Here is a 24,925-nt window from a genome sequence, read left to right as displayed (position 1 = left end):
GGTGATAAAATATGGAATATGACATCACCTAAAGCAAAAATTAAATGAGTGACCAAAAAACTTAACATTTTACCACAGGTCTCCAGGGTTACATGCAGAGAGTTATGCAGATTGTGTGTGATTCTCTGGACAGAAGACAACACTGGCTGATACAGGAATAGTTTAGTACAGTCAGTAAGTCCTGCCTACATGCCTAGCTGCTGTGGAGCATGGGCAGAGATGACATGTGACTTTTCACCTCTGTTCATGCAGGTATCACTTCAGAAACTTTTTTCTAAAAACACAGATTTAAAGGCAAAATTCCTTACTTTGGTAATTATGTTTATTCTAGTTGATAAAAAGGAAAGGTAAAACTCACTTGTGAGCCATATCAGTTCATTCTGCTGTTAATTTCCCTCAGAACAAATAGGAAATTTGATTAAGTGAGATAGTCTTGGTTTTATAACCCTGACAACTCTTTTTCTCACATACATGGGAAGAGTAAAATGCTTTTCCAAATGTTCTTGCTAGTTTCTGTAGCATCCAGAGAGATGGAAGAGAGGAATGGTTGTGCACCAAAATCATCTCATGGAAGGAGCAGCAATGCCCCACTCCTGTTGAAGTTATCTCATTAAACCACTGATCTGCAGCTCAACAGCTCAGTAGCATACTCCTCCCAGTAGAGCTGGCTTCAAACCTTCACCAAAATGCACTCAGTTCTCTCTTTGTCTTTGGTCTGACTTTGCATTCCCCAAACCTACCTGGTAGCTTCTGTCCAAAACTACAGATGTTTCTCCCTCTGCACTATATCTCACCCCCTTTAGCAAAAAGAAATTCTCATCCTCACATCTTCTCCTCTGTCCTCACTTTCTTCCATAATCTTTGGCTATTCAGGGATGAGAAGCTTACATCTTCTTGGAATAAAGTACCCACAATTTTCCTTTGGAAACCTTTTGCATGATTTCATTCATGTGACAATTTTACAGCTCTTATCACTACTGTGAATAATATCCTTTTAAATAATTCCTGCAAATAATGTGATTTTAGCCTCAGAAAATAGAAGAGTTATGTGGTTGTATTGTTTTGTGTACAAATATGCTATTCTTGAAACAAAAAGGGTCACTAAACTGTTTTAAATGTGTTTTGTTGTTGTTGTTGTTGTTGTTGTTTTTTAAATCAATGCTAGAATGAAAGAATCAAAAATCCTGCTTTTATAATAACAAGGTAAGGCCAAAACCTCCTGCAACAGTATCTCTGATTTTATGTGCATAGGGCATAAAAAATGATATAATAAGCAGAAATACAGTACTGATATTATTCATCAAAAGAATAATTCAGTATGCAATGACATCAGCATCCTAACTAATATTTCTTCATTCATTTTAGGCAAAAGATCAAAGAAATGTTGTGAACTGATTTTTCATTATATTTAGTTAAGGTCCCCAAGAGACATTTAATGACTATTCAGATTAGACACTAGCTAGTAGGAAATGTTGGGCTGAAATTGGTAAGGTAAGTCATTTCCTAATACCATGCAAATCAACTTTTCCTTCACAGAAAATCCAGAGTGTTCATATCCCTTATAGTGATTCAACAAATCAGGTCCAAAAGACCTTCAGCAGGGTTTTAATAAAATCAACCTAAAAACTTAATGCCTTTCTAAGGCGGAGAGGAAGGAGGAATGGGAGGGTTGGTCATTTTTTATGCATCCAGCAGAGATATTTTACTCAACCTTGTTTGTTTTTTTTTACTGTGTAACAGTTCTCAAATTCAGCTACACTCTGCATGACTATGGACAAACAATCCCTGTTGTAATACTGAGGAACACAGACAAAAACTGAAGAGAGAGCCTTTAGGGAACACTCCTGCAAATCAGGGGAAAGACATTTAGCTTGCCATGTGTTTAACTCCGTGAGTTTAAATACTGAATGAATTCCAACAAAATCTCAGCTGTGCAGATAAGGAGATAATACAGACCCTTTCTAGTCATAAATTGCTTCATCCCAGCATCTCTTGGGAGTGACACATAACAAAATTCCCTGGCATTTCACGGGAATAGCTTTGCAGATTTTTTTCACAGAAAATACAAAGGAGGCTAAACATAACCTCAATTGCCTTCTAGAAAGTGTGTTAGCTGTGGTCTTTGGGAGACCTTTTTCCTTGACACCAAATTCTTTGGAAGTCAAAGGGAGAGAAAGACAGTTCACATATCCTCCAAGTAGAGCTGGGGAATAGAACTAAATTTGGATCTGAGTCTGTCTTTCTATAGTGAGGAAAATAAAAGGACCACTGCCATGTCAAGTAGGATGGGACACCAAACAAAGCAATGCAGAACAGCTGCTTTAGGAGCAACAAGATAAAACAAAGAAATTCTGTTGTGAAAAATACTGCAAACTTAAAAAGGAAAAAGCTGACATGAACAGCTTGCTGTTGATTATCCTCTTGAGAAATACTTTCAGAGCATCATGCAGCCAGTGATATTGAAGTATCAGTAATGGTTTGACATGCCTCTACAGCAAACTGCTCAGGGAACAAGCACTGTTCTTGCTGCCAGTGAAGCTTGGAATTACATTTCCAATTATTCATTTTGCTTACCAGAGAAAAACAAGGTAAAAGATTATTAGTATAAAGCTTATGCCGAACTAGCATCTAGTGTAAAACTAAATCACATAATGTGCATCACATCACTATCTGCTCTACAATGCTACATTTTCTAGCTGTATCTGTAGCTACAACAACACAAAGAAAATCAATCCATCTACTCTCTATAATTATTTAATATAGCCAAAAAAGATTTGCATCTTTGCATGCATTTTACTTTTACCTAAAATGTCTTTGTAAAACAAGCATGTGCCTGAGATGATTAAAACAAAAAATAAATTAAAAAAGCATTACACACCTTCAGCAATGGGGATGATGGCGACAGTAGCACAGGGCAGAGGAAAGGTTAGTGAGGTTGAATGGTGTTTTCTCATACACATAAAATGCATTCATTAGTCTTTAAAAATATCTCAGCCAAAAAAAAATAATGATCTCTTCAGCTCCTAGTCATATATAGCAAGTATATAGCATTGCATGCTTCTTGCATATTGTTAGATACATACAAAATTTTTCCCCAAACTCCTAAAAGAGTAATTGTATTTCTTATGAGTACTCACTCACATTCTTTCTAAAGAAAAATAGAAAAGCCCAAACTAATCAAAATGCCCTTACAATTATAAGAAAACTTCACTGTATAAATCTGAGGTTCATCCACATTACAAATACAATACACAATTCTGATCTCATTTTAAAATATGCATATAGCAGAACTGAAAAATTTTCAGAGAAGGGCAGGAAGTAGAATCATGTCATAGAGCAGATTCTGTGTGAGGAACCACTTCATAAGCCAATATGTTTCAGTTTGGGAAAGAGAAGTCTCATGAAGAATACAACAGAGCTGCAAAATCATGAATGATATGGAAAAGGTGGATAGGAGTCAACAGCTGACTGTCTCTTCTCGAACCTGAACTAAAAATGAAGCTACTAGGAGTCAGCTTGAAAATGTACAAGGGAAAGTTGGTCCCACACATATGGAGTAGTGCATCTGCAGAGCTCCATGAGAGGTGGCCTTGTGAATGCTGTAAATGGACAAGGTTGGCAGGGGCGCTGCTCGTGTGAGATGCATCCTTTGCTGTGGTGCACACAGAAACCAATCCAACTCATGAAGAGAGAAAACCAACATTTCATCTTATCTTCAGCTCCTGCTGAATTCAAGGGCTCAGCAGTCATGAAAATCTGGCAACAGGTTTGTAGAGTAGGAAGAGAATCAAGTTATTTTTTACAAACATACTAGAAAATTAATAATTATATTTCCAAGACAAAAATTGCCATAAAACAGGAGTTATTTCATCAGGCTTGAAAAATCTCAGATGTTCTCTGGCTACTCACCTTGTGATCCTCAACATCAACAGGATTTATCAAAACCATTCTTGAAGACTAAATCCTTTCTGCCAAAGGGGATGTAAATAATCACATTGGTCTCTGCATGTCACAGACTATAAAAACAGCTATAACATTGAGACCGATGAAGTCCATATTTGTAGAGGTGTTTTTCAATACAAAGAAGTATTTACAAGCTTTCTGTATTTTTCATATTTCAGTAAATTCTATGAAAACAATTTTGCTTAATATTTAAGTAGTAAAACCATACTTAAGACCTTTTAATTTGAGAATCGTATAAAAGGATTGTGTGGAGTACCAACTACTTGGAAAAAGAAACATAAATCCTCTTGTTAACTAGATAGCTATCAGATACCTGGACATGGTGCCTGTGGGTTGGCATAAAATAAAATAATTGGAGGCTGGGGAGAAAAAAAAATCCAAACTGAGAAACAGTAAGGCTCAGTTCTAATTATTTTATTATTAAAATATCTGCAAAGGGAGACTAGCATGAGTCATTTTCTTTGGGGCTGAATTTTTCTTACTTTCAATCAGCAATAATTTGCTGCATGCGTGGTTCTGCAGAAATCAATGCGACTCTCATCAAATATTATTTAGTGTTCGTCAAATATCTGCAGGTGGCTTGTACTTTGGGAATTTTGAAAGAGCAATTCCTCCTCCTGCCCTGAAAAATATATTCTGACACACCTGATTCTAAGAAACAGAGGGAAAAAAGGGGGAGGTTAATTGCAAATTGTTAAGCACTCCTAAGTGCACTAGGGAAAAATAAAATAAAATAAAATAGAACACTGGTTACTTGGTTTAGTATAAAGGTTTGTTAGAGTTCCCTATTTATAGTAGTGACAGGGAGGCTATTTTTCCAGGTATCAGCTGAAGTAATTATAGATTCAGCAGAAAAAAAATCACATAGTATTTAACAATAGTAAAAGTTAATTAACATTTGTCAATATGACAAAAAAAGTTGTGTCAAAGACATCTCTTTTCCTTCCTTTAGATTACACCATTGACAGAGATCAGTGCTGGAAAGATGAATCCACTTCTAGAGTCAATATTCTCTAAAGGCACTGGGAAAATAAAGGGATTACAAGAACTATTGGAGAGTTGGAAAAAGTCCTTTACCAAACAAGACATATCATAATAGCTCATTTGAAAAAGTACATTTAGAAAAAATCTGATTACAGTGCATAAATACTGCCCTGCAAAGACAACATATGATAGGAAAGGCTATGTAATGTTGCAAAAGAAGGATTATAATGATCAAGAGCTGAATCCTAAGCAAAATCCTAAGCAAAACTAATTAAAAAAAAAAAAAAAAAAGTATGAGCAGAACCTGAGCATTTGAGCATTCTCCATCTCTGGATATTTTAAGAACATTCTCCTAAAGCCAAGATGTTGGCCACATAGCAGGGTAAATAGATGAAGTTGAATGACCCATAATAACAAGAGGATAAGACTAGCCTTAATAGTCAATTCTGGTCTTGAAATCAGTAGAAAGTAACATGATTTAAAATTTCAAAAGCTGAAAAATGCAGCAAAGAATTATTCTGCAGTCTTGATGGAATCCAGCCTAAGCTAATACAAGCACTACCTGAGTACTACAGTGCTTAGGAGCAACATCCCAGCCTGAAGAGCAATCTGCTGTTGTACTACAACTTGGGGAAAGAAAAAAAAAAAAAAAAAAAAAGAAAGAAAAAGATCCCAAACATTTAACATTTTTAAGTGCTGCTCCTCAGAATAGCAAATATGAAAAGAAATATATATATAACATATACATAACAATATCTTAAATTTATTTTAATGGATTGATGCATCTGAGCTGATGGATCTTGATGATCTTGATGGAATTATGTACACGGGAATGAAACAGGATTTTAAAAGGCATCTGAGTCTTTCTAAAACTCCAGTAACTGGAGGAGGAAATTTAAGGAGACAGTTTTGCCTACATGTGACAAGACACATGATGGAAACTCATTTCATGAACCCCAGATTTAACACCTGAGGTTTTAATGAGAAATAAAGAGTGGTGGAAAATGGCACATGCAATGCTGGAAATGTAGTTTGATATTTAAATATCATTTGATTTTAATGACACATATTCTCCATTGTATTCTGCCTTCCTCATTTAACCCCACTGCCTTAAGCTTTGAAATATGAAAACTAACACCTTCAATTTAAATGAGAAGCTTTAAGAGGCTTTACTGGTGAAGTGTCAACCATGTGGCAGAACAATTTAATCAAATAGAACAAGTTTTTATCTTTCCACATGTATCAGCATACCAAAAGTCCTACAATTCAAATATTTTTAAATGTTAAATAGCATAGTTATTTTTCAGGATGCTAAAGCAGTTCATAAAGGCAAAATAGAAAGACCTAAAATAGCAGCTGAATTTTAACACGCCTTCTCTTTCTACATAAAGCTTAATAAAGTTGTGTCCAACTTCATTTTAACAACACATTATACAGGCAGTAATTTCATGAAATTTACTGAAGGGAAATGGCTCAAAAGACTTTTTAGACCTTAGCATTTATTTACTGATTTATATGTAGATGATTTGAAATTATTATTTTTTTTTACATATTGGTGATTAGCTTGGAATGCCTTGAATGTGACAATTTCATTATTCTAAAAATTAATCTTTTCTGATGTCAGTGGTAAAAGTATATTAGGAGGTTTTCTTCTTCATTTATTGATATTATTCCTCATTAAAGAAATGTTATTTTTGCTCTTCATCATCTGACAAAAAATAACTACAGGGATGCCTTTGCTTTTCAGAGCATCAAAGGAATGGCTGGATTTGAAGTGAAAACTAGCTTTTCTGTATGGCATTTTGTAATGATAAGGACTTATTGAGCATGGCTTTAGCCCCCCTTTTTTTTATCACCTGCAGATGCTCTGTCTCTTTAAAAGCCAGCTAGTCTGAACTCATTCTTGGGTACATGGAGTTCAAATAAAAACATATGAACTTATTGCTTGTTTTATTTCCCCTCTCATTATAAAACTAATGTTAAATATCTCTATATATATTGAATAAAGATAATCACAGTAAAAAAAAAAAAAAAAAAAAAAGATAAAAAAAAGCATTAGCTGAACATACGCTATTTATTCAGTGAGTTTTATACCACAGACAGCAACAGATTAAATTCACACACAGCACGCCACCTCATCCATGCACCACGTTACTGCAGGAGGAAATAATTGTGATGTCTGTGGCATTAGACAGCACAGAATCAGATAGGAATTTCTGGCAAATTTGGCCTAAAACTACTATAAAAATTGAATAGGTGGCATTTAAACCTAAAATGTTCATGAGTTAGAGAAGGAAGAGATGCTTCTGAGCCATGGAACTTCTTGCAAGAACAATAATGACCATTAAAAATGCCTTAATCTACATCTGTTTCTGTACTTCATACCTGCAAGATGCTGTGTGCAAATCAACATCATTTGACAGCCATTTTTTCAGAGGTTCTTTTTTTCCAAAGATGCCAAAAGGTTTGTTGGTGTTGATTCATTATTGGCTTGTTTCACTTAGGAGCCCAAGCTAGTTGTAACTTTTACCTTCTGTCAGTGGCCCTTTTACTCCAGCACTGCACATACCAGTGAGGATGAAGAACTGCTTTCTTCTTCTGGGTTTTAGATGCGACAGGAAGGGTTATATTCCAGGACTATGTTTTGTTTAAAGACCTACACATGATGAATAAACATACATTTTTACCCCTTGCAAATCTCCTGTGCAACCAGAAATATAAACTTCTCTTCTGCTGACACCTTCCTGGGATACTAATTTTTCAGCAAGAGTCAGATGCGTGCAATATACAAAAATAAAGAAATAAATAAATAAAATCGAAAAGGAATCCAGCATTGCTCCCTGCAACTTTGTTCATATGAGGCAAACCACCATTAACTGCTATTTAAATCACTACAGCTCCAGAGGAGTAGAATATATTTAACATCTAATGTGTTGGGACAGAAGTAATGGGATGTAGACTCACTACTCAACTCTGTGAAATAAACAGTAGTATGAGTAAATGAGATTTTTATTACTAGGCAAGGCTTACCAAGGTAACATACTTCCCAGCTTAATATTGACTGAATTTGAAATCTGGGTTACTTTCCAAAGGTTGGTTTCAAATGGACATATTTACTATAGAGAGAACTGCTTTCAAGTTTAAGGAATACCTATAACTGTGATGTGCAGTCTGAAATGGAATAAAACTATCCTTTGGGCAGTAATCCCATCATATCAAATCTGTCTTGCAATAAGTCAAGATGGAAAGTGTGATGGATGAGAACTTACCGATAATATAACTTTAGTCTGAGTGAGCCTCTGCAAACTGCAGCTCCAAACTATTTATCAGAGTATATCTTGGACTTGAGAAATGTAGACACATTTCAGGCAAAGCTCTGATTATTTTAACTGAAATCCATAATCACATACATACCTTTATTTTTTACTTCATATGTTTTGCAACCCACTTCCTCTCTTAAGCTTCTGCTAAAATGGAAAAGACAAATTTCTTCCATTACAAATTTGTTTTATGAAATGTTGATATCTTCTGTCTCCTGTCCTTGAATAGTAAAAGACATCACTGTCAAATCAATGGAAATAAAACTTCATATCCGTGATGTTACCAATATCTTCTTAGACATATCTGTCTTGTTTTTTATAAACAATTCCTGTGACAGGCAGTTAACATTTTCTGATCATTAGCTGCTGCTTCCTACATTTTTAAAATTTGTTTACAGCATTGATTTGGAAACTTCAAGAAATTGAGTTAGTTATTTTTCCTATCAACATCAAGCATGAAGAGTTATCTGTGGTAGAACCAGTAAAACTACTGCATGACAGAATAAAACTCAAGCAATAGAAGGCTACAGCTGATTTTAAAATATATGTAAACACTTCTTTAAATATGAAAAATTGTTTTACTTGCTTATATACGTGTTTATATCATAAATATGCAAATGGCATTTAGATGAATTGTAATTACAGACAAGAATCTATAGCATATCAATTTTGTTGATGAGACAAAAGTCCTTGAAATCTATATAAATCAACACCTAAAAATATAGTCACATAAAGTATATTTTGATAGCAGAAGAAATTGTCTACTATTCTACAGTGCTGCCTGAGACACTGCAATGTAAATGTTAAATGGGAAATGTCATTCAAAAGGATAAGGACATGGGAATTATAAGGTTCTGATCTTTATACTACTCGCACACAATCTTGGTTTTAAGGAATGGGTAGTCTGTAGAAAATCAGCTACAAACGTGAGATAACAAAGACATGCTGAATTTCTGCAAAGGTCACACTTGAAAGGGTTAGCAATCTGAAGTAGGTCTTCAGGTGAGGATCACCTCCCAGAGTTGTTTAAAGGTAAATGGAAAAAAAAAAAAAAATGACAAAACAAAATCAGAAAAGTTCAAAGTATGTAGGATCACACAGAAGTGAATGATATACACATAAAATATATAAAGGTTGATGAAGAAGGAAGAAATTCATATTACATGGACTCTGTAGGAAATCACATGGATGAATGCATTTGATCCTAAAGCACATAGAAAGGACTGCCTTTGCTGGCATTGCAGGGACAAGATGGATGGGAAGTGCTACAATATGGAAAAAAAAAAAAAAAAAAAAGTGAAATTTTAAAAGAAAACAAATTCTGTTGTTTCTTTTAATTTTGGCCAACAGAATTATCAAGGTCTGCAAGGCTTATCTTTGTTTGGTATATCAATATTTATAGACTTATTTTTGATGTATTTTCATTTAAATATACATGCATCAAAGCCTTGAAATAGGAGACAGACCTTTCCTAAACATAATTACTGTACTGATATACAGTTCCCATACCCTACTGCATAATTAAATCAACTGGATAAAACTAATCAAGCAATAGGGGAACCACCACTTACTTACATGCAGCTTAATTTGGGGAAAAGTCTAAACACTTCATTATATAAAAAGGCTTTCCTGAAAAGCACATCAAATGTTAGTTCAGTTTAATGTCACCGCTTAAAATCATGCATTTATCTTCTTCTTTTTTGATTATTTCTCTTGATAATAAAGCAGTTATAAATCATTCCCTGTAATAGAATTAAATCAAATTATGTGTAGTAACTAAAAAGATCACTGCCATAAAAACTGGCAGACTGGGAAAATATTAACATGAATACATGACACACAGACAAGGAAAAGTAGTTTTGAACTTCATCTAGAATACATAATATGGTATCACTGTAGCTGCATGAATTTGGAGCAGCAAGATATTGGCACTAAATTTCCAAAGGGTGACACTCTGTACTCCTTGGCCACTGAATTATTCCTCATGGGACTGAGACTCGGGATTTTAAGTTTTAGAGATTCATAGAATCACAGAATCACAGAATGGTTTGAGTTGGAAGGGACCTTAAAGATCACCTCATTTCAAACCCCCTGCCATGGAGGGACAACTCCCACTAGACCAGGTTGCTCTTTCGGTGTTGGAATTATGTAAGGTTATGTAAGATTAGACAAGAAGGCTGGACAGGCTCTGGACAGGCAGGGAAAGGTTGGGCACTGAAAATCTCTCCTGATTTCATGGGCTGTTTTACTGAAGAGACAGGTAAATGCTGGTATTTCGAAGCTACTTAAGAAGCTCAGATTGCTCAGCACAGTAAAGTGCATGTAACCTTTCCCTCCCTCTCTGAAAAAGTAACTCATAGGGTAAACATTAGCATGGGTACTAATGCCATGAGTCTCTTTTCTGTAACATTCTGTAACTGTGATTGCTTTCTATTTTAAGTTGATATTAAAGAAGCAATGATCCATAACAGTAGCAATTATTTCATCCTTAGATCACTGCATTTCAGGTTCTATTCCCCTACAACTTTTCTGTGTTCTAATTTATAACTCAGCTAACTGCTCAGTAGATACTAATCACAATTTAAACAAAGAAAAGAGTATTTTCACACGATCAAGGAGCGAGTACATGATTAAAACTGAAACTCTGTTTTAAATCATCCTCCTGGAACTGAATACCATATAGCTACACAGAAATTAGACATAAATCTCTGCAAAAGTTAAGTGAAGAGTTTTACAGAATTGCATTACTTTAATCTTTTTATGTTGTAAAATGCATTTGAAAATATAAGATTCAATTTTATTATATTTTTTTATTTCAGAGAAAAAGACTTACAAGAAGGTTCTCACCCTGTAAAAATACAGGGACTGCTCACTTGTGCAGGTACATTGATGGATATTACTGGATTCTGCGCATTCATAATGGTATGTTTTTGCAGAAACCCCAAGTAGTATTTTAATTAAACTTCTAACTTAAGACATTATTAAGAGGTAAAGTTTCTTTGAACTTCATATTGCTCTATACTACTTATATTTAATTTAGTATTCTTATTGTAATATATGATAAATTAAATCAATTTAATCCACATCTGATAAATTTAAAATGTACTCATCCTTTAAAAAATTAAAACTTAAATCTATTTCTATTATTCTCAATCCATTTTGCTGGAAAGATTAAATAGCAGAGTATTTGCCATGTCTCATGTTACAGTTCCCTTTTTCTGAATGGCTATGCAATCACTGTATCGTACTGCAAAATATTCTCATAAATACATAAGCCACATATGTCAAATAAATTAACACTGCATTGCCCTGTCTTTTGTTTTCATTGTTCTCCTTTGAGCTCACAAACTATGATAATCCGGTAAGGGTATCCCAGCCACTAGTTTTGAATTAGCATTCTCTTGAATAAATTTCTGATAGAAAACTCTGGAGCAGTAGAATAGAAAATATACATTTCCCATAAATGTTAGCAAAGAATGCGTATAGCTTATAGCAGAAAGCAAGATGAGATTTTGACTCAGAACACTGAGATTCAGAAGTAGTCGGTGGGATCCACCATAGCTAAGGAGACAAACCAGGCCCAGAGCACCAACATTTAATTTCAAACACTGGGTTATATTCACGTGGAGCACATTTTATTAAAATGGATTGATAATTATTTGCTCAGACTCAACTGCACGTTCAGAATATGCAACTTTCAACTGCCCACAACAAAGGATAATGCAAACATCAGTATCAAACCAAATCTAATGCCGGATGGAAGATTTTCACCATAAAACAAAATAACTAGCAAAACTGAAAAACATGATCTGCCTTATACTTCCTCCTGTCTCTGTTGTCAGTTGTGACAGCTCCATTCCTCTAAAGAGCTAATCAGAGAAGATATTCATTTGGCCATGGCCCACAGCACAAAAAGACAGGGAGCCTTCTGTGCTCCCTTCTTGGACACAGAGAGCCTGAAGGCCAACAAACATATAGAAGAAAATTAGTCTGCAGACACGATAAAGCAGAATTCACTTGAATTGTATCTATCTAATGATCTATTAAAAAAAAAAAAAAAATCCACCTCCACAAACACTAAATTTTGAAAAACTTGGAAATGACATTAATGAAGTACTATTGTCTGACATCTTTCCTCATGAGCTCTAAGTTTGAGCTTTACATTTACAGTTATAGTTAACTGATGCATAGTTATAGTTTACTTATTTTCAGTCAGTTTACTCTGCAGATCCTTTCAGTAGGTTTACACGCATGCAGGATGTGTTGGACATACCAGCTGCACCTCTGCTCTTGAGTTCATGCACAGTTTTAACAGAATAAAGAACCAGAAGCTCAGGTGCAAAGCACAGTGAGAGAGTCTATTGTTGTCTTAACAAAAACATAGAATTGTCATGGAGAAAAAAAAAAAAAAAAAAAAAAAAAAGACATCTCAGAGATATTTAGAAGGCAACCAGCTTGCATATTGTGTCAACGGGGAAACATGACATAGGTCCCCTGGGGATACCTCCACCACAGGTGTCCCTGTATACTTCTGTCCTGCACAAACAGGGCTAAAAATGATGGGTGAGGCTCAAAATGACAGTCAGCTCCCACATATGGGAATTACTTTTTTACAACCCCCATCAAAGGGAAGCAAAGCAGCTGTGCACATGCAGCTCTCTCCCAGTGCTGAAGCCAAGATCTGAACAAGCAGACAGGAGACAGGTTACTCTTGCCCTGAAGCATCCTGACCTCCTTGAAAACTTCTCACTTCCTTCTGCTGTTTTGCGGTGGTGTTCTGATCAGTTGACCAGGCAACAAAGATGCCAATAATCTTTGCCACATTCTTGGGTTCACTAGAATTTTAAATATATTCATTAATATTTATTTTTGCAACATTTCAAATAACAATGCCACCACTTTTCACAACTAACCCAACATTAAATGAACCAGCAGAAAAATACCAATACAGAAAGCCATTCAAACTTCTAGCACCACTCTATTGGCACACACATTATATCCAATTTTAGTACAAAGCATATATCACACTGATACCAAATATTCTGGAAATGACAGCCTACTTTGATCATAAAAAACAAGATGATTAGCCAAATGAGTCATTTTATGTATTGCCCTAAGAAAACAGCAGAGCACTCTAGTCAACTTCTTAGCACAGAAATTTTGCTGCAGCGTTTTTGAAAATAGTAGTCCTCAATTTCAGTGAATTATTTAACTCTACTCATAATGTCCCATCAAAAAAGCCACCTCACCCTGAAAGTCTGGGTGAGGTGACAAGCCAGTTAGTAGGATGCTCTTGGAAGTAGGTGGAGATTCTGCCGTAGCCACTGAGCAGCACCATTGCCTGTAGGGAAAGGAGGAATAAGCACCACAACTGAAAAGACGGAGGAAGACAATCAACCTGAGGAATGTCTAAGGACATAAACTAACCTAATCTTATAAAAACTTCTAAACTGTGACTTTCCCCATTCTATCTTATCCTAGCCTCAATTTTTCTTCTCTCTTCCAACCAGATGTGAACTCTGCTTATGGTACTCATTCTCTATACCCAAAGTGATGCTGCAGTCAAATAAGTGGAAGTACAACTTACTTCTGCTTAAAACACATAGTTTTAGTATTGTAGATTTTGGATTATTTTATATTCTGTCTTTTTCTGAAATCTTAGCACACACTAGTCTGTTTATCTTAGGCACATCTTTACAGAAAGGTTTTGGCAGAACTACTGATGGTTAGCTGTGTGACAACGACATTCTGACCACTTCCATAGTTCAAACTTTGTATCATACCTCCACACTGGCAGCGGTTACCACCCTGATTTTATGCCATCCCCAAATTATCAGACCACCTTACCACATCTCTCATTTTTCTTTACTATGCACTGTCTCTACACATGTTCACTCAATATGATAACTCTTCTGCTTCCCAAACCATCCAGGATATGCTCAGCTTTTGCATAAAGTCAGTCCCTGGGTTAAACCTAGCAAGCTTCACAGCTTCAGCTTTCATGGAATATTTTCAATAGTTCTCTACAGGAAAAGCAATAAAGTCTCAGCTGGCTAAGGTGGCTTGTTAGTTTCTAGAGTGTTCAATTATGCAGCAGAAGAAATGAAATGAAATTGCTTTCAAGCATAAAACAAGCAGCTTCAAAGAAAAGGAACATAGACTGGTAAACTGAGAAGGGGAAGGTCAGAGTGCAATTTCTTTTTTTTTAATAGAAACACAAAGTTCAAAAAAGTACAAACAACAGCAAAACAGTTCAAATACATGTAAAATCAAAGAATGTGATGATGATATTGTTCCTTATTTCATTTTCAAATGATCTTAGGATGTTTTCTTATGCCAGCATCTTTTTCCCTGTCCTAGCTACATAACCTGATTAATTAAACCTCATCTTTCCTTCCAACAGAGAACATTTTTCAGGACATAACTGAAGACCCAGTCCATGTAAAGCAACAGAAAATGGTTTACATCAAAAGAAAAGTGGTGCAATGGTGCAAATTTCATGTGGTGATTGTGAGATCTCTGTGCTTTATACACCATCCCCACTCCATCCTTTTTGCATGGACATCATCTGTTTAGCATTTTCAGTTCTGCAGGGATTACAGCTGTGGCTGCAGCTAATCTAGAGCAAACTGTAATTGACAAAAGTTGTTTTTGCATCTGAGGAGTTCGGGCCACCATTAGGCCAAGGTATGTGCACTTCCATGCTGCTTGCATACAGGCTCAGAGCTACAGCTGCAGCAGGCTATACGGAAGACAGATTCCCAGTGTGGATGAGGGAATTTCTAGCAGAGGTATAGTGAAATCAAGTATGACCCTCTTTGTTATCAGCATCACCTCTGGGGAATCCTTTCGGGGCAAGAGCAGAAGAGGGAGAGCACACTTGTCCTCTTGCTGCTCCCTTCATGGCCCCTGAGGTGAGAGAGAGGCAGCACACAGGCCTCAGCAGGGGCAGAAAGTAGAGTGCTCAATGCCCTGGTCCAAATCACTCCCCAGTGGGCTGCTGGAAATCACAGCAACCACTGACATCGTTTTCAATTGTGTTTCAGAGCCACTCAAAACACAGGAATTTCACCTCTGCCTCTCCCGCAGCACCAAGCTGTGCCCCGGAGGAGAGCCATGAGGAATCCAGCCAGCCCCTACCCGGTCTGCAGGCAAAGCGTCCAGCTCTTGTTACAGCTCCTGTCTACAAAAGCAACTTGTCTCGAACGCTGTGCTAAAGTGTGAGTACAGCACTCCCCAACTGGGCAATAAAATACTAGCAGTGAGAATGTGAGACTGGAAATGGGGGAAAATCTCCCAAATTCTGCTGTATGAATGTGAATAATGGGAAAACAATTCAAGCTTGCACTCCAAATGTATCATTTAGGCTCTGCTCGTTTGTTTTTCTTAATATGACTAAAGTGATCAAAATCTCTCATTTACAATTTTCAGCTAATCCTTCTACATACGCACTAGACACCACAATCCTTTTCATAGATGGAATCTAATACTTCCTTAGTAATTCATGGATGAGTTTTCTAAATTAAAAAAAAATGAGGATAAATCACTCCACTCATGTGGAGTAGTTATTGTTTTAAATAATAATCACTGCGCCTGGACTCCATCACAACGTATTTTGCTACTGAGCACCCTGTTTCCTTCTTATTTCATTGCAGATACCCCTCCCGTGGCCTCTGTGGATATGAGCAACATAATGCTTTTATAACGAATATAGATTTTGTACAGTTTGTTCTATTTACTGCAGCACACGCTACTTACTGTAGTTCAGGCCAAATTTCAGATATCTTGGAGTGCCCATCCTCATGTAGCCACAAGCAACAGAGAAGCACATTAAAGCAAAGCCCTGTATTTCTCCACAGAACTGTAAAAACTTCTCTGCTTTCTTCTTATCTTGTCTCATACAACTGCAGAGAAACAAATGCATCAAAAGTTGTATTTGTTGTATGCTGACACTGATTGCATGTCACTCTCTTTATTTCACTCAGAAAAAGTAGCGTGAAACCTCCTTCTCCCATAGAAGACTGAGTGGCATCAGCCATGAGATAGGACCAGACAGAAGTTGTCAGTGTTACATCAGTGAAAACATTTCCTGATGGCAACTAGACCGTTGCATGTTTTTGCCTTCCAGAAAGGGTGTAGTTTGTTCAAAGGTAAAAACATGATAAAGAAGATCCAGGTTTGTCTGAGATGAAACCAGCAACCCAGTTCTTCACAAAAGATTGTCTTCAATAGCTATGAGCAGAATTGCCTGCAACACTGATATCTTCCATATTTCTTCATATCTCAAACAATATGTTTATATATATTAAGGTATACAGACAGATATGGGAAGCACTGGATCATCTCTGTCCTATAAAGGTACATTTTGGGCAACACCATATCAACTGTACATTGAGTATCTCTCCTGATTGCAATTCATCTATGCTTACTTTAGACTTAATTTAATAAAGATATTTTAAAAGTAGCAATGCATACCTTGTGTCCATAGGTCTATAAATGACTTCATTGCTAAGTTGGGTATGAGACCTGCAAAGCCTTTCTTGACACTGATATCAGCTACATATATGTTCCCATCAAAAATTAAATCCATTTGAATGAGCTAAATGGAACCTGACTCTTTGGTCTTAAGAAACGCTGTGACCTTTTGCACTGAGCTGAAGAAAATAATCAACATAACATGCTGTTTTATATTTCCCGATCCTCATTTTGATTCTATCAGAAAGGCTCTGCTTTATGAGAAGGGCTGCTAGGGCTGCTAACAGCATGCTTATTTCATATTTCCGTAAATCTATCTTCATTTAATGATTCTGAAACAGCTCGATTAGCATGATGTGTATAGTTTGGAAATCTGTTCCTGCAGTAAAGATACTAATGTGAAATTCAAGAGAATTTCAGTTTCTAACTCCGATGCTCACTTTTGGAATGACTTTGTGAAGTGATTCAAGTTATGTGCTTCAGCTCTCTATTGGCAAAATTATGATTTCATCTTCCTTTCACCTTTTCCTAGCTAAAGTCTGGGTGTCTGGACAAGATTTAGGACAGGTCCCGAGGTGCTTCAAGCACTCCTGTAACACAAACAGTTTGTTTTTGTGTGGTATATCTGGATGGCAGATAAAAAGCTGCTGGTGTCTGGGGTAATTCTGGATTTTATAAATGCCAAAGTTTTTATCAGCTCCAGGACACTGTTATTACCAGGTTAGTAGGGAGCAACAAGTCATCATCATCATCACTGCTGTGAAAAGTGTTCTCTTTCTTTTTATGCCTCTTTATTTTTTTGTTTCTCAGTCTGCTGTTGCTGAGGAAATATTATCCCCTGCTCCTACAGTGAGCAATTTTGATGTAGTTTTTGCCCTACAAAAGAACCAGCCAAAGACTCAAAGAGCAGAAGACCTGGAGAAGCAGACGAACCAAGGAGTGCTGGATATCTTTAGCACATCCACCAGCCATGGCTGTATTTCTTCTGCCCAGTGCTGGCTGTGCCCACTTACCTCTCCTCTACCCCATGCGGTCTCTTTGCACCTGTGCATCTCACACCCAATCTTTTTCTCTTTTCCTCTTCCCTGGTCCCCACCCAGAAGCTGTAACACTTATCCACTGTAAAACAACCCTCTCCATTACTCCTCTTCTAGACAAAACGTACTTGCCTTTTATTTGCTACATTTATATTCTTTACTCCTTCTTCACCCCGTCCCTTTTGCTGCTCAGGTCTGCACATTATCTGCAGGGATTATCCGCACCTCTGTACACAGCGAGGTTCTGGCATTGCCTGGGTTTTCATCACGACCAGATTAAACACAATCAGTGGCATTAAATGGTGTAATGAGGGACAAGGCAGACTGAGTAGCTGAGTGGGCAGGCTGAGCATGGATGCTTGTATGCACAGCTATGAAGAGAGGAGCCAGTCAGCCCGGGGACGTGGGAGGTATGCTGCAAAAGGAATAATCATGAGACTACCAAGCTATCTGTCCCACTACACCATGCTGACTGTTAGATTGTGAGCCCATAAATGACAGCAGGGCTGGGGTTCAGTGAGTGAGTGTCAGTAATTGATCCTGAGGACTAATCCAATGATGTCCATAAAAAGAAAAAGAAAAAAAAAAAAAAAGAAAAAGAAAAAAAAAAAAAAAAAAAAAAAGGTAAAAGGCATCCTTATAGCAGAAGAGGCATGGAATGTGTCACCTCTGTGTTAGTCAGTGCCTCCATGACCATCTCACCCTTACCCAGGCAAGAGTCAGGAGGCCGGGATGTGCCTTCCCAGCAGGAGGCTGGCTAGGAACAACTTTTACAGCATGCCTGCTTACTCAGTGGCCTGGCAATTGCCTCCAAATTATTCCAAATGCAAATACAAATACACGCAGTGAGGCAATTTTTTAAAAAGTCTACCTCGCCTCTTGAGAGTTCGCTTTCAAAGTTGGCTGATATCACTGGGGAAACTGAGGGCCTCATTCTCTTCTCACACACCCTGGGTACATGCAACAGCTATGTCTTTGCTGGATGTATTTCTGGCTCTCCAGACGTACGTGTCGGCCTCCTAAATCTGAGTCAGATATCTGATGTAAAGACTACCAGGTGGCAGAAGGCACAATTCCATGTGGTAATGGTACTAGATCTCATGTTAGTCCTGAAGGATGAAGACCTGACTGTATCTCAGACCCAGAGGACTGTGTGGCATCGCTGTGCTGCAGCATTAGGAAAGACAAATGAGGTCTGGGGAGACACAAGTTGAGGTGTCTTCCTCCTCCGGTGGGGATGACTATGTATTAACGTCCTAATGAAATTCCCTTCACCAGGCTGTGCACAGGTCCCATCACTCATGCTCAGAAATGATGAAATCAAAGCACAGCAAATGCAGGGGAGAACATTTACTGGGTAAGGGTCTACCTTGACAGAAAGCTGCAGAGCACAGCCTGGTGACTAGAGCAAAAAGAGGGCTGAGAAGGGAAATGATCACACAGAAAAACACCAGAAAGGGACAAAATCCTGTCTGAAAGAAAAACAAATACAGATAAACCAGCTGCAAATAATTTGGGGCTGGAAATGAACCACAGCTTAGCACTGCTGGGGCAGAGCCCTTGTACAGGGTGGATGTCAGGAATCAGGAGGGGATGTCAGGGATCACTGCTGCCCTGCTCGGGTGGGAACCGGCCTCGGGCAGCGATGCCCCAGGTGCTGGGACTGGGAAACCCTCAGCATCACTCGGGATTGTGCCTCTGCGCAGTGTGCTCCTATTTGTGCCTTCCCAGTTGCTAAAACCATGCAAATAAGGCGAAGCTGTCCATGCTTAGGAAATCCCAACGTTTTACCACCAAGACCCTTGCACAGATCCCACCTCACCGACCCCCAGGGGTGCGGCATGACTCACGCTGATGCCTCAGCCCCCCAAAAAAACCTCCCCGTGGGCGCCTTACGGGGCCGGGCACGGGCACGGGCACCCCGCCCGCCCCTTCGGAGCCACCGACGGGGGGGCGCAGCGACATCGGGGGGGTCCGAGGGGGATGTCGTAGGGGCTGCGTCAGCGGGAGCCCGGCGGCGATTGGGGGAGGCCGCGCACTGCCCGCGTACCCTAATTATAAAGTGCCGCCGCCCGCAGCCGCTCGGCGCCCCCCCGGCGCTCACCGAGGCCGTCCTCGGTGCCCCCCGCCCCGTCCCCAGCGCGGAGTCTCTCTCCGGGGGCGCAGGCTGCCCAGCCCCGCTATAAAAGGGCTGCGGATCCGACGCCGGCACCGCAGCAAGGCGCAAAAACCCGCCCGGAGCCCCGAGGGGAGGCAGTGCGTGAGTGAGCCGGCGGGGGGAGACCCGCCGCACCGGTGGCTTTGTGCTCCGGAGACGGCTGGGGATGGGCGGCTGGGGTGGGACGGGGCGGGTTGAGACGGGGTGGTTTGGGATGGAGCGTTTTGGGACGGAGCATTTGGGATGGGGAGATTTGGGACGAAGCAGTTTGGGACGGAGCATTTCGGATGGAATATTTGGGATGGAGAGGCTTGGGATGGAGCATTTTAGGATGGAGTGTTTTAGGATGGAGCATTTCGGGATGGAGAGGTTCGGGATGGAGCATTTGGGACGGAGTGTTCTGGGATGGAGTATTTTGGGACAGGGCATTTTGGGACCGGGCGTTTTGTGATGAAGCATTTGAGACGGAGCGTTTTGGAATGGAGCACTTGGGATGGAACGGTTTGGGATAGAACATTTTGGGATAGAGCGTCTGGGATGGAGCACTTCAGGATGGAGTATTTTGGGACAGGGCGTTTTTGGACAGAGCATTTCGGGACGAGCGCTGCCCAGGATGGGAGCTTAGGGTAGGGGCGGCTCCGCTCCCCTCCAGTCACAGCATCCCGGGGGTTTGGGGAGATGAAGGGAGCGGGAGGGAGGGGGGGCGGCTGCCGTCTGACCTCTCTCTCTGCCTTTCTCTCCCCTTCCCGCAGCCCCATGGCGTTGCTCCTGAGGCTCGGCTGCTCGCTGCTGGCGCTCAGCACCTGCCTGCTCCCGCGGGTGCGGGCCGACTGCGGCCGCGAGTGCGCGACCTGCGCGTACCGCATGGGGCCCCGCGCAGACATCCACCCGCTGGTAAGGCGCCGGGGGGCCGGGATCGACCCCCTCCCGTCCAGCGTCCCCTTTCTGGGCGACAGCGGACCGAGAGAAGGGGGGAAATAAGACATAGTTGGGATCAGGATGGGCTTTGAAGGGGGAAAGAGAACCACAGAGAGCCCCCAGCCCGGCGCTGTTTGGAGGGGACCCCCGCGGGGGGAGAGAGGAGAAAGTCGAGTGAAAACTGAAGGGCAAGGGGAATTGTGGCCGGAGGGGAGCTTCCCCGGGACACTCCGTGTCCTCTGCCTGTGTTCGGCCCTTGCCGTGGGCGAGGGGAGCCGGGGCACCCCCGGCACAGCGCGCCCCCGGGGGCCCCGAAAGCGAAATGGAAATTGGCGGCTGTGCCTGGAAACTTGGCCGAAATCTGGCGAGAAGTGAGGCTCAAGCCCAGATCGAACAGCTCCTCCTGCTCTCCCTCCCGGTGCTGCTATGCAATCAGGAACATGCCTGTAAAAAAGTCTCTTTGATAGAGCAGCATCTCCCAAGGTAAATCATGTTTAAAAAAAAAAAAAAAAAAAAAAAAAAAAAAAAAAAAAAGGGAATGCAGGGGGGATTTTTTTTTCCTTAATCTGAACTTTTAATTATATTGAAATAATTAAATGACATATTCACAGAGCCAACTCATCTTGAAATTTAAGCTTCGTGATCAGTGATGGGCCCCTCAGACCCCCCTGAGGAATGCAGGAATTTGGGCTGCCGAGTCCTCAGCCAGCGGTTCCTGCAGTTCCTGACCTCAAATAGAGGTGATGCTGAGGCATCAGGCTCTCAGCACTGCCAGATGTTCAGGAAAGTTTTCCTCCTAAGGTGTCATCGGTTTTTTGGAAGCATAAAAAAAGAAAGACTGAACCTATTCTGTGCAGAATTAGGAGTCACCAAGTGCTTTGCCTGGGAGCAATTTCAAAGTCAGGCTGAAGCTGAGATCAAATTCTCTTTATTGCATAACTATAGTACATAGCAATAAGTATATAGTACCTGTTAAAGTAAATTATTGTGTTGCAAAGTACATAAATCCATGTAATTTTCTTGTGTTCATATCAAAAATTGTATGTAAATTTCTCTGCACAAACCAGAACTCAGCAAACAGGTAAGGTCAGAGGTAGTGAGCTGGTCAGCTAACTATTAAGAGAACTATGCAGAGATTTCATTTCACAATTTTAAAGAATACTGAGATCCTTAGAAGTCATCATCCATAGGCAAAATAACTGTTTCTGTTACTAAAAATATTGATGATTTCTTTTTTATTTTTTTTATATGAAAACTGTGGCAAAGAACTAAAAACATTGGATTCACCTTTTTGCAGTTGAAGAGTTTGGTTTCACATGGGGTAAATTCCCCAACACCACAGAGATATTAGCTAATATGTATGTTAATATTGACAGGTTACACGGTATGCATACTGGTGTTAAAAACTTGGTCTTTGCCTGAATAATTGGGTTTACAGTCAGAAGCAACACAATTTGATGATCCTTCCGATGACCACTTTGTAAATCAAACTAGCTAAATGAGAAGTTTGATCTGTCTAAGAAAGTCTATATTTCTACATTTGAATTGGTACACATCTGAAAGATGTGCACCATAAACTAAATCAAATTCTAATAGACAGAAATACAGCCTTTAGAGCTATGCAGTGTGCTGAAGATAGCGAGCAGCACAGTGTACAATCCAGCTGGCTTCTTTGCAACAGTGATGTTGTTTTATTAGTTCTAAGTGGCTTTGTTCCTGAAATTTCTGAATATTACTTTTAATGATGAAGATTGCATACACTTCTACGCATTCTTTATGAAATGAACCACAATTGGATTTTAACTGTCCATTAGTAAATAGAAAAGTTCATAAAAATGCACCCTACTGTAAGGGAGGTGCAGGAACTGTACAGCTTGCTTTGAAGCAGAATCACAGGGACAGCCTTGCCATGTGGGACACACGATCCACTCTCTCCCTTAGAGTGGAGATGCCATGTCCTTTGCAGAAGGATATGAAAGCCTTCAGAGCAGCCCTTCCTGAAGAGCTGTCCTTCCAAGCCACTCAGGGAGAGGCTCGCTCGTGGCCTTTTAAAACCAAGAAAAGCTACGACAAGGTTACAGTGAGGTGTTTGTTGCTATCAAGTCATTCTCAGCAAACCCCATCCATTTTTCAGGCATGTACACTAGAATGTGAAGGAAAGCTGCCTTCTGCCAAGGCCTGGGAGACCTGCAAGGAGCTCCTGCAGCTGACAAAGCTGGATCTTTCTGAGGATGGCAGCGTTGCTCCAGGAGACAAGAAAGAGATGGATGAGAACCATTTGCTTGCAAAGAAGTATGGAGGCTTCATGAAAAGATACGGGGGGTTCATGAAGAAAATGGATGAGCTCTATCGGGTAGAACCAGAGGATGAAGCTAATGGCGGAGAGATCCTGGCTAAGAGGTACGGAGGGTTCATGAAGAAAGACTCAGATGACGATGCCCTGGCTAATTCCTCTGACCTGCTGAAAGAGCTTTTAGGAACAGGGGATAACCCTGAAGCGGGGCACTACCGAGAAATAAGTGAAAATGATGGAGACATCAACAAAAGATATGGAGGTTTCATGAGAAGCATAAAACGCAGCCCAGAACTGGAAGATGAAGCCAAAGAGCTGCAAAAGAGATACGGTGGCTTCATGAGAAGAGTGGGCAGGCCAGAGTGGTGGCTGGATTACCAGAAACGGTACGGTGGGTTTCTTAAGCGCTTCGCCGACTCCATTCTCCCTTCAGAAGAAGATGGGGAAACTTATTCCAAAGAGGTCCCAGAGATGGAAAAGAGATATGGTGGATTTATGAGATTTTAATATCTTTCCCTTTATCCCTTTCGTCCTAAATGAGAGACTGCCTTATTGGTCATAACTTATTGTAACGTGTTGCTTGTACTGTACAGTTTTTTACTGTCCTGGTTAATGATGCAACCTGCGATCTGTTGTTCCAGGTCCTGTGTTCTTTCAAGTCAAATAGCTAATTTCTGTTTTAGTCAAGTTTCGGTCTGTATTGTAGTTACCATGCTATTTTGATTACTGTATTCATTTTCTTTAATCAGGAAGTACATCTACAGTAGAATTGCTTAACTGTATATACAATAAATTCTTCATCCTAATGCATAACTTCTGAAGTGCTTTTTTCCTGTTATTTAATCAAACATAATATGAATTTTTCTTAACACTAAGCAGAGTAATGCCAAACTTTTTTCTCTAATTACAGAATTTATACTGCACACACAACAGCTGAAACAAATTGTCTCAGTTTTCTCAGATCCTTAGAACAGAGGAACAATAAACATGCTCTAAAGGAGATATAATTGTATTTGCTCTAACTGCTCTCATTTTAACCAATTAGCTGAATCTACTGTGCTTAACCATTTCACAAAAAAACAGTTCATAAAAATATTTGACTTAAAGTTCTAAAAAAAATGTATCCAGTGCATAACACAAAGCCACATCTATTTAGGTACATCTCTTAACCAATACAGGATTGTACATTTGGCCTCTAAGTTATAAACACTAACTGAAAAAGCAGTAAGTGAATTTATGCAAAATAAATATGATCAAAAACTGCATTATTTTTTTAAAAAATATGATTTTACAGAGCACCTGACAAATGAATTTCGGTGGAGAAGCTTTCCGTTTGATTCCTCAGCTGACAAAAAGCACGTAGGCACTAAGAAAATAAGGGATACTGATGGTCAGTTTTTTCTATTTCAAATGAAAGCATTATAAGTAAATTGGAGAGCAAATGGAAAACCCATCGCTGATGCTATAAATCTTTTGGCATTTACATAGGCAGCAGGTAACGTCGAAAGGTGGATCCCATCCCCATGTTTGCTTCCTTGTATAATTCTGCCTGACTATCCCCTCAGCTTCCTAGCTCAGGTGTATGAGCACTTTTCTCCCGTCTCCTGCTACAAATTAGTTCACACTTGCAATAACATGACAAAAACCTCTTTGGCCACTAGCACTGAAGAATTTCAGAACATATGACCAAGATTTTTAACCCACAAGTCTTACACTTAAACATTTCTACGGTCAAAGTCCTCAAAGCTGTTTAGGTATCTGATTATTACTGAAATAA

The 24,925-nt window shown here is 39.5% G+C and overlaps 1 protein-coding gene across 4 annotated transcripts; it reads left to right on the top strand.

Moving 5' to 3' along the window:
• The first annotated feature begins 19,844 nt into the window (after positions 1-19,844).
• PENK (proenkephalin) lies at positions 19,845-23,961 on the top strand. Of its 4 annotated transcripts, none has more exons than XM_035319406.1 (3): positions 19,845-20,035; positions 20,690-20,831; positions 22,990-23,961. In XM_035319406.1, the coding sequence occupies exons 2-3, from the start codon at positions 20,694-20,696 to the stop codon at positions 23,653-23,655; spliced, it is 804 nt and encodes a 267-aa protein (XP_035175297.1). In that variant the 5' UTR covers positions 19,845-20,035; positions 20,690-20,693; the 3' UTR covers positions 23,656-23,961. The 4 variants fall into 4 exon arrangements, with proteins under 4 accessions (XP_035175297.1, XP_035175295.1, XP_035175296.1 ...); XM_035319404.1 differs by having other exon boundaries at positions 19,845-20,039; XM_035319405.1 differs by having other exon boundaries at positions 19,845-20,043.
• The last annotated feature ends 964 nt before the right edge of the window (positions 23,962-24,925 follow it).

This window comes from Oxyura jamaicensis, chromosome 2 (assembly GCF_011077185.1).
Source record: "Oxyura jamaicensis isolate SHBP4307 breed ruddy duck chromosome 2, BPBGC_Ojam_1.0, whole genome shotgun sequence".
NCBI lineage: Eukaryota > Metazoa > Chordata > Aves > Anseriformes > Anatidae > Oxyura > Oxyura jamaicensis.
This window is presented reverse-complemented; position numbering and strand designations above follow the sequence as displayed.

What these genes read in the sequence shown, in the direction of transcription:
- PENK (XM_035319403.1), top strand. Translation starts at nt 20,152, where the DNA reads ATGGAGCGTTTTGGGACGGAGCATTTGGGATGGGGAGATTTGGGACGA. An exon ending in GAGCATTTCGGGATGGAGAG is followed by an intron (nt 20,307 to 20,689) that starts GTTCGGGATGGA and finishes CCCTTCCCGCAG; the next exon opens with CCCCATGGCGTTGCTCCTGA. An exon ending in GCGCAGACATCCACCCGCTG is followed by an intron (nt 20,832 to 22,989) that starts GTAAGGCGCCGG and finishes TCCATTTTTCAG; the next exon opens with GCATGTACACTAGAATGTGA.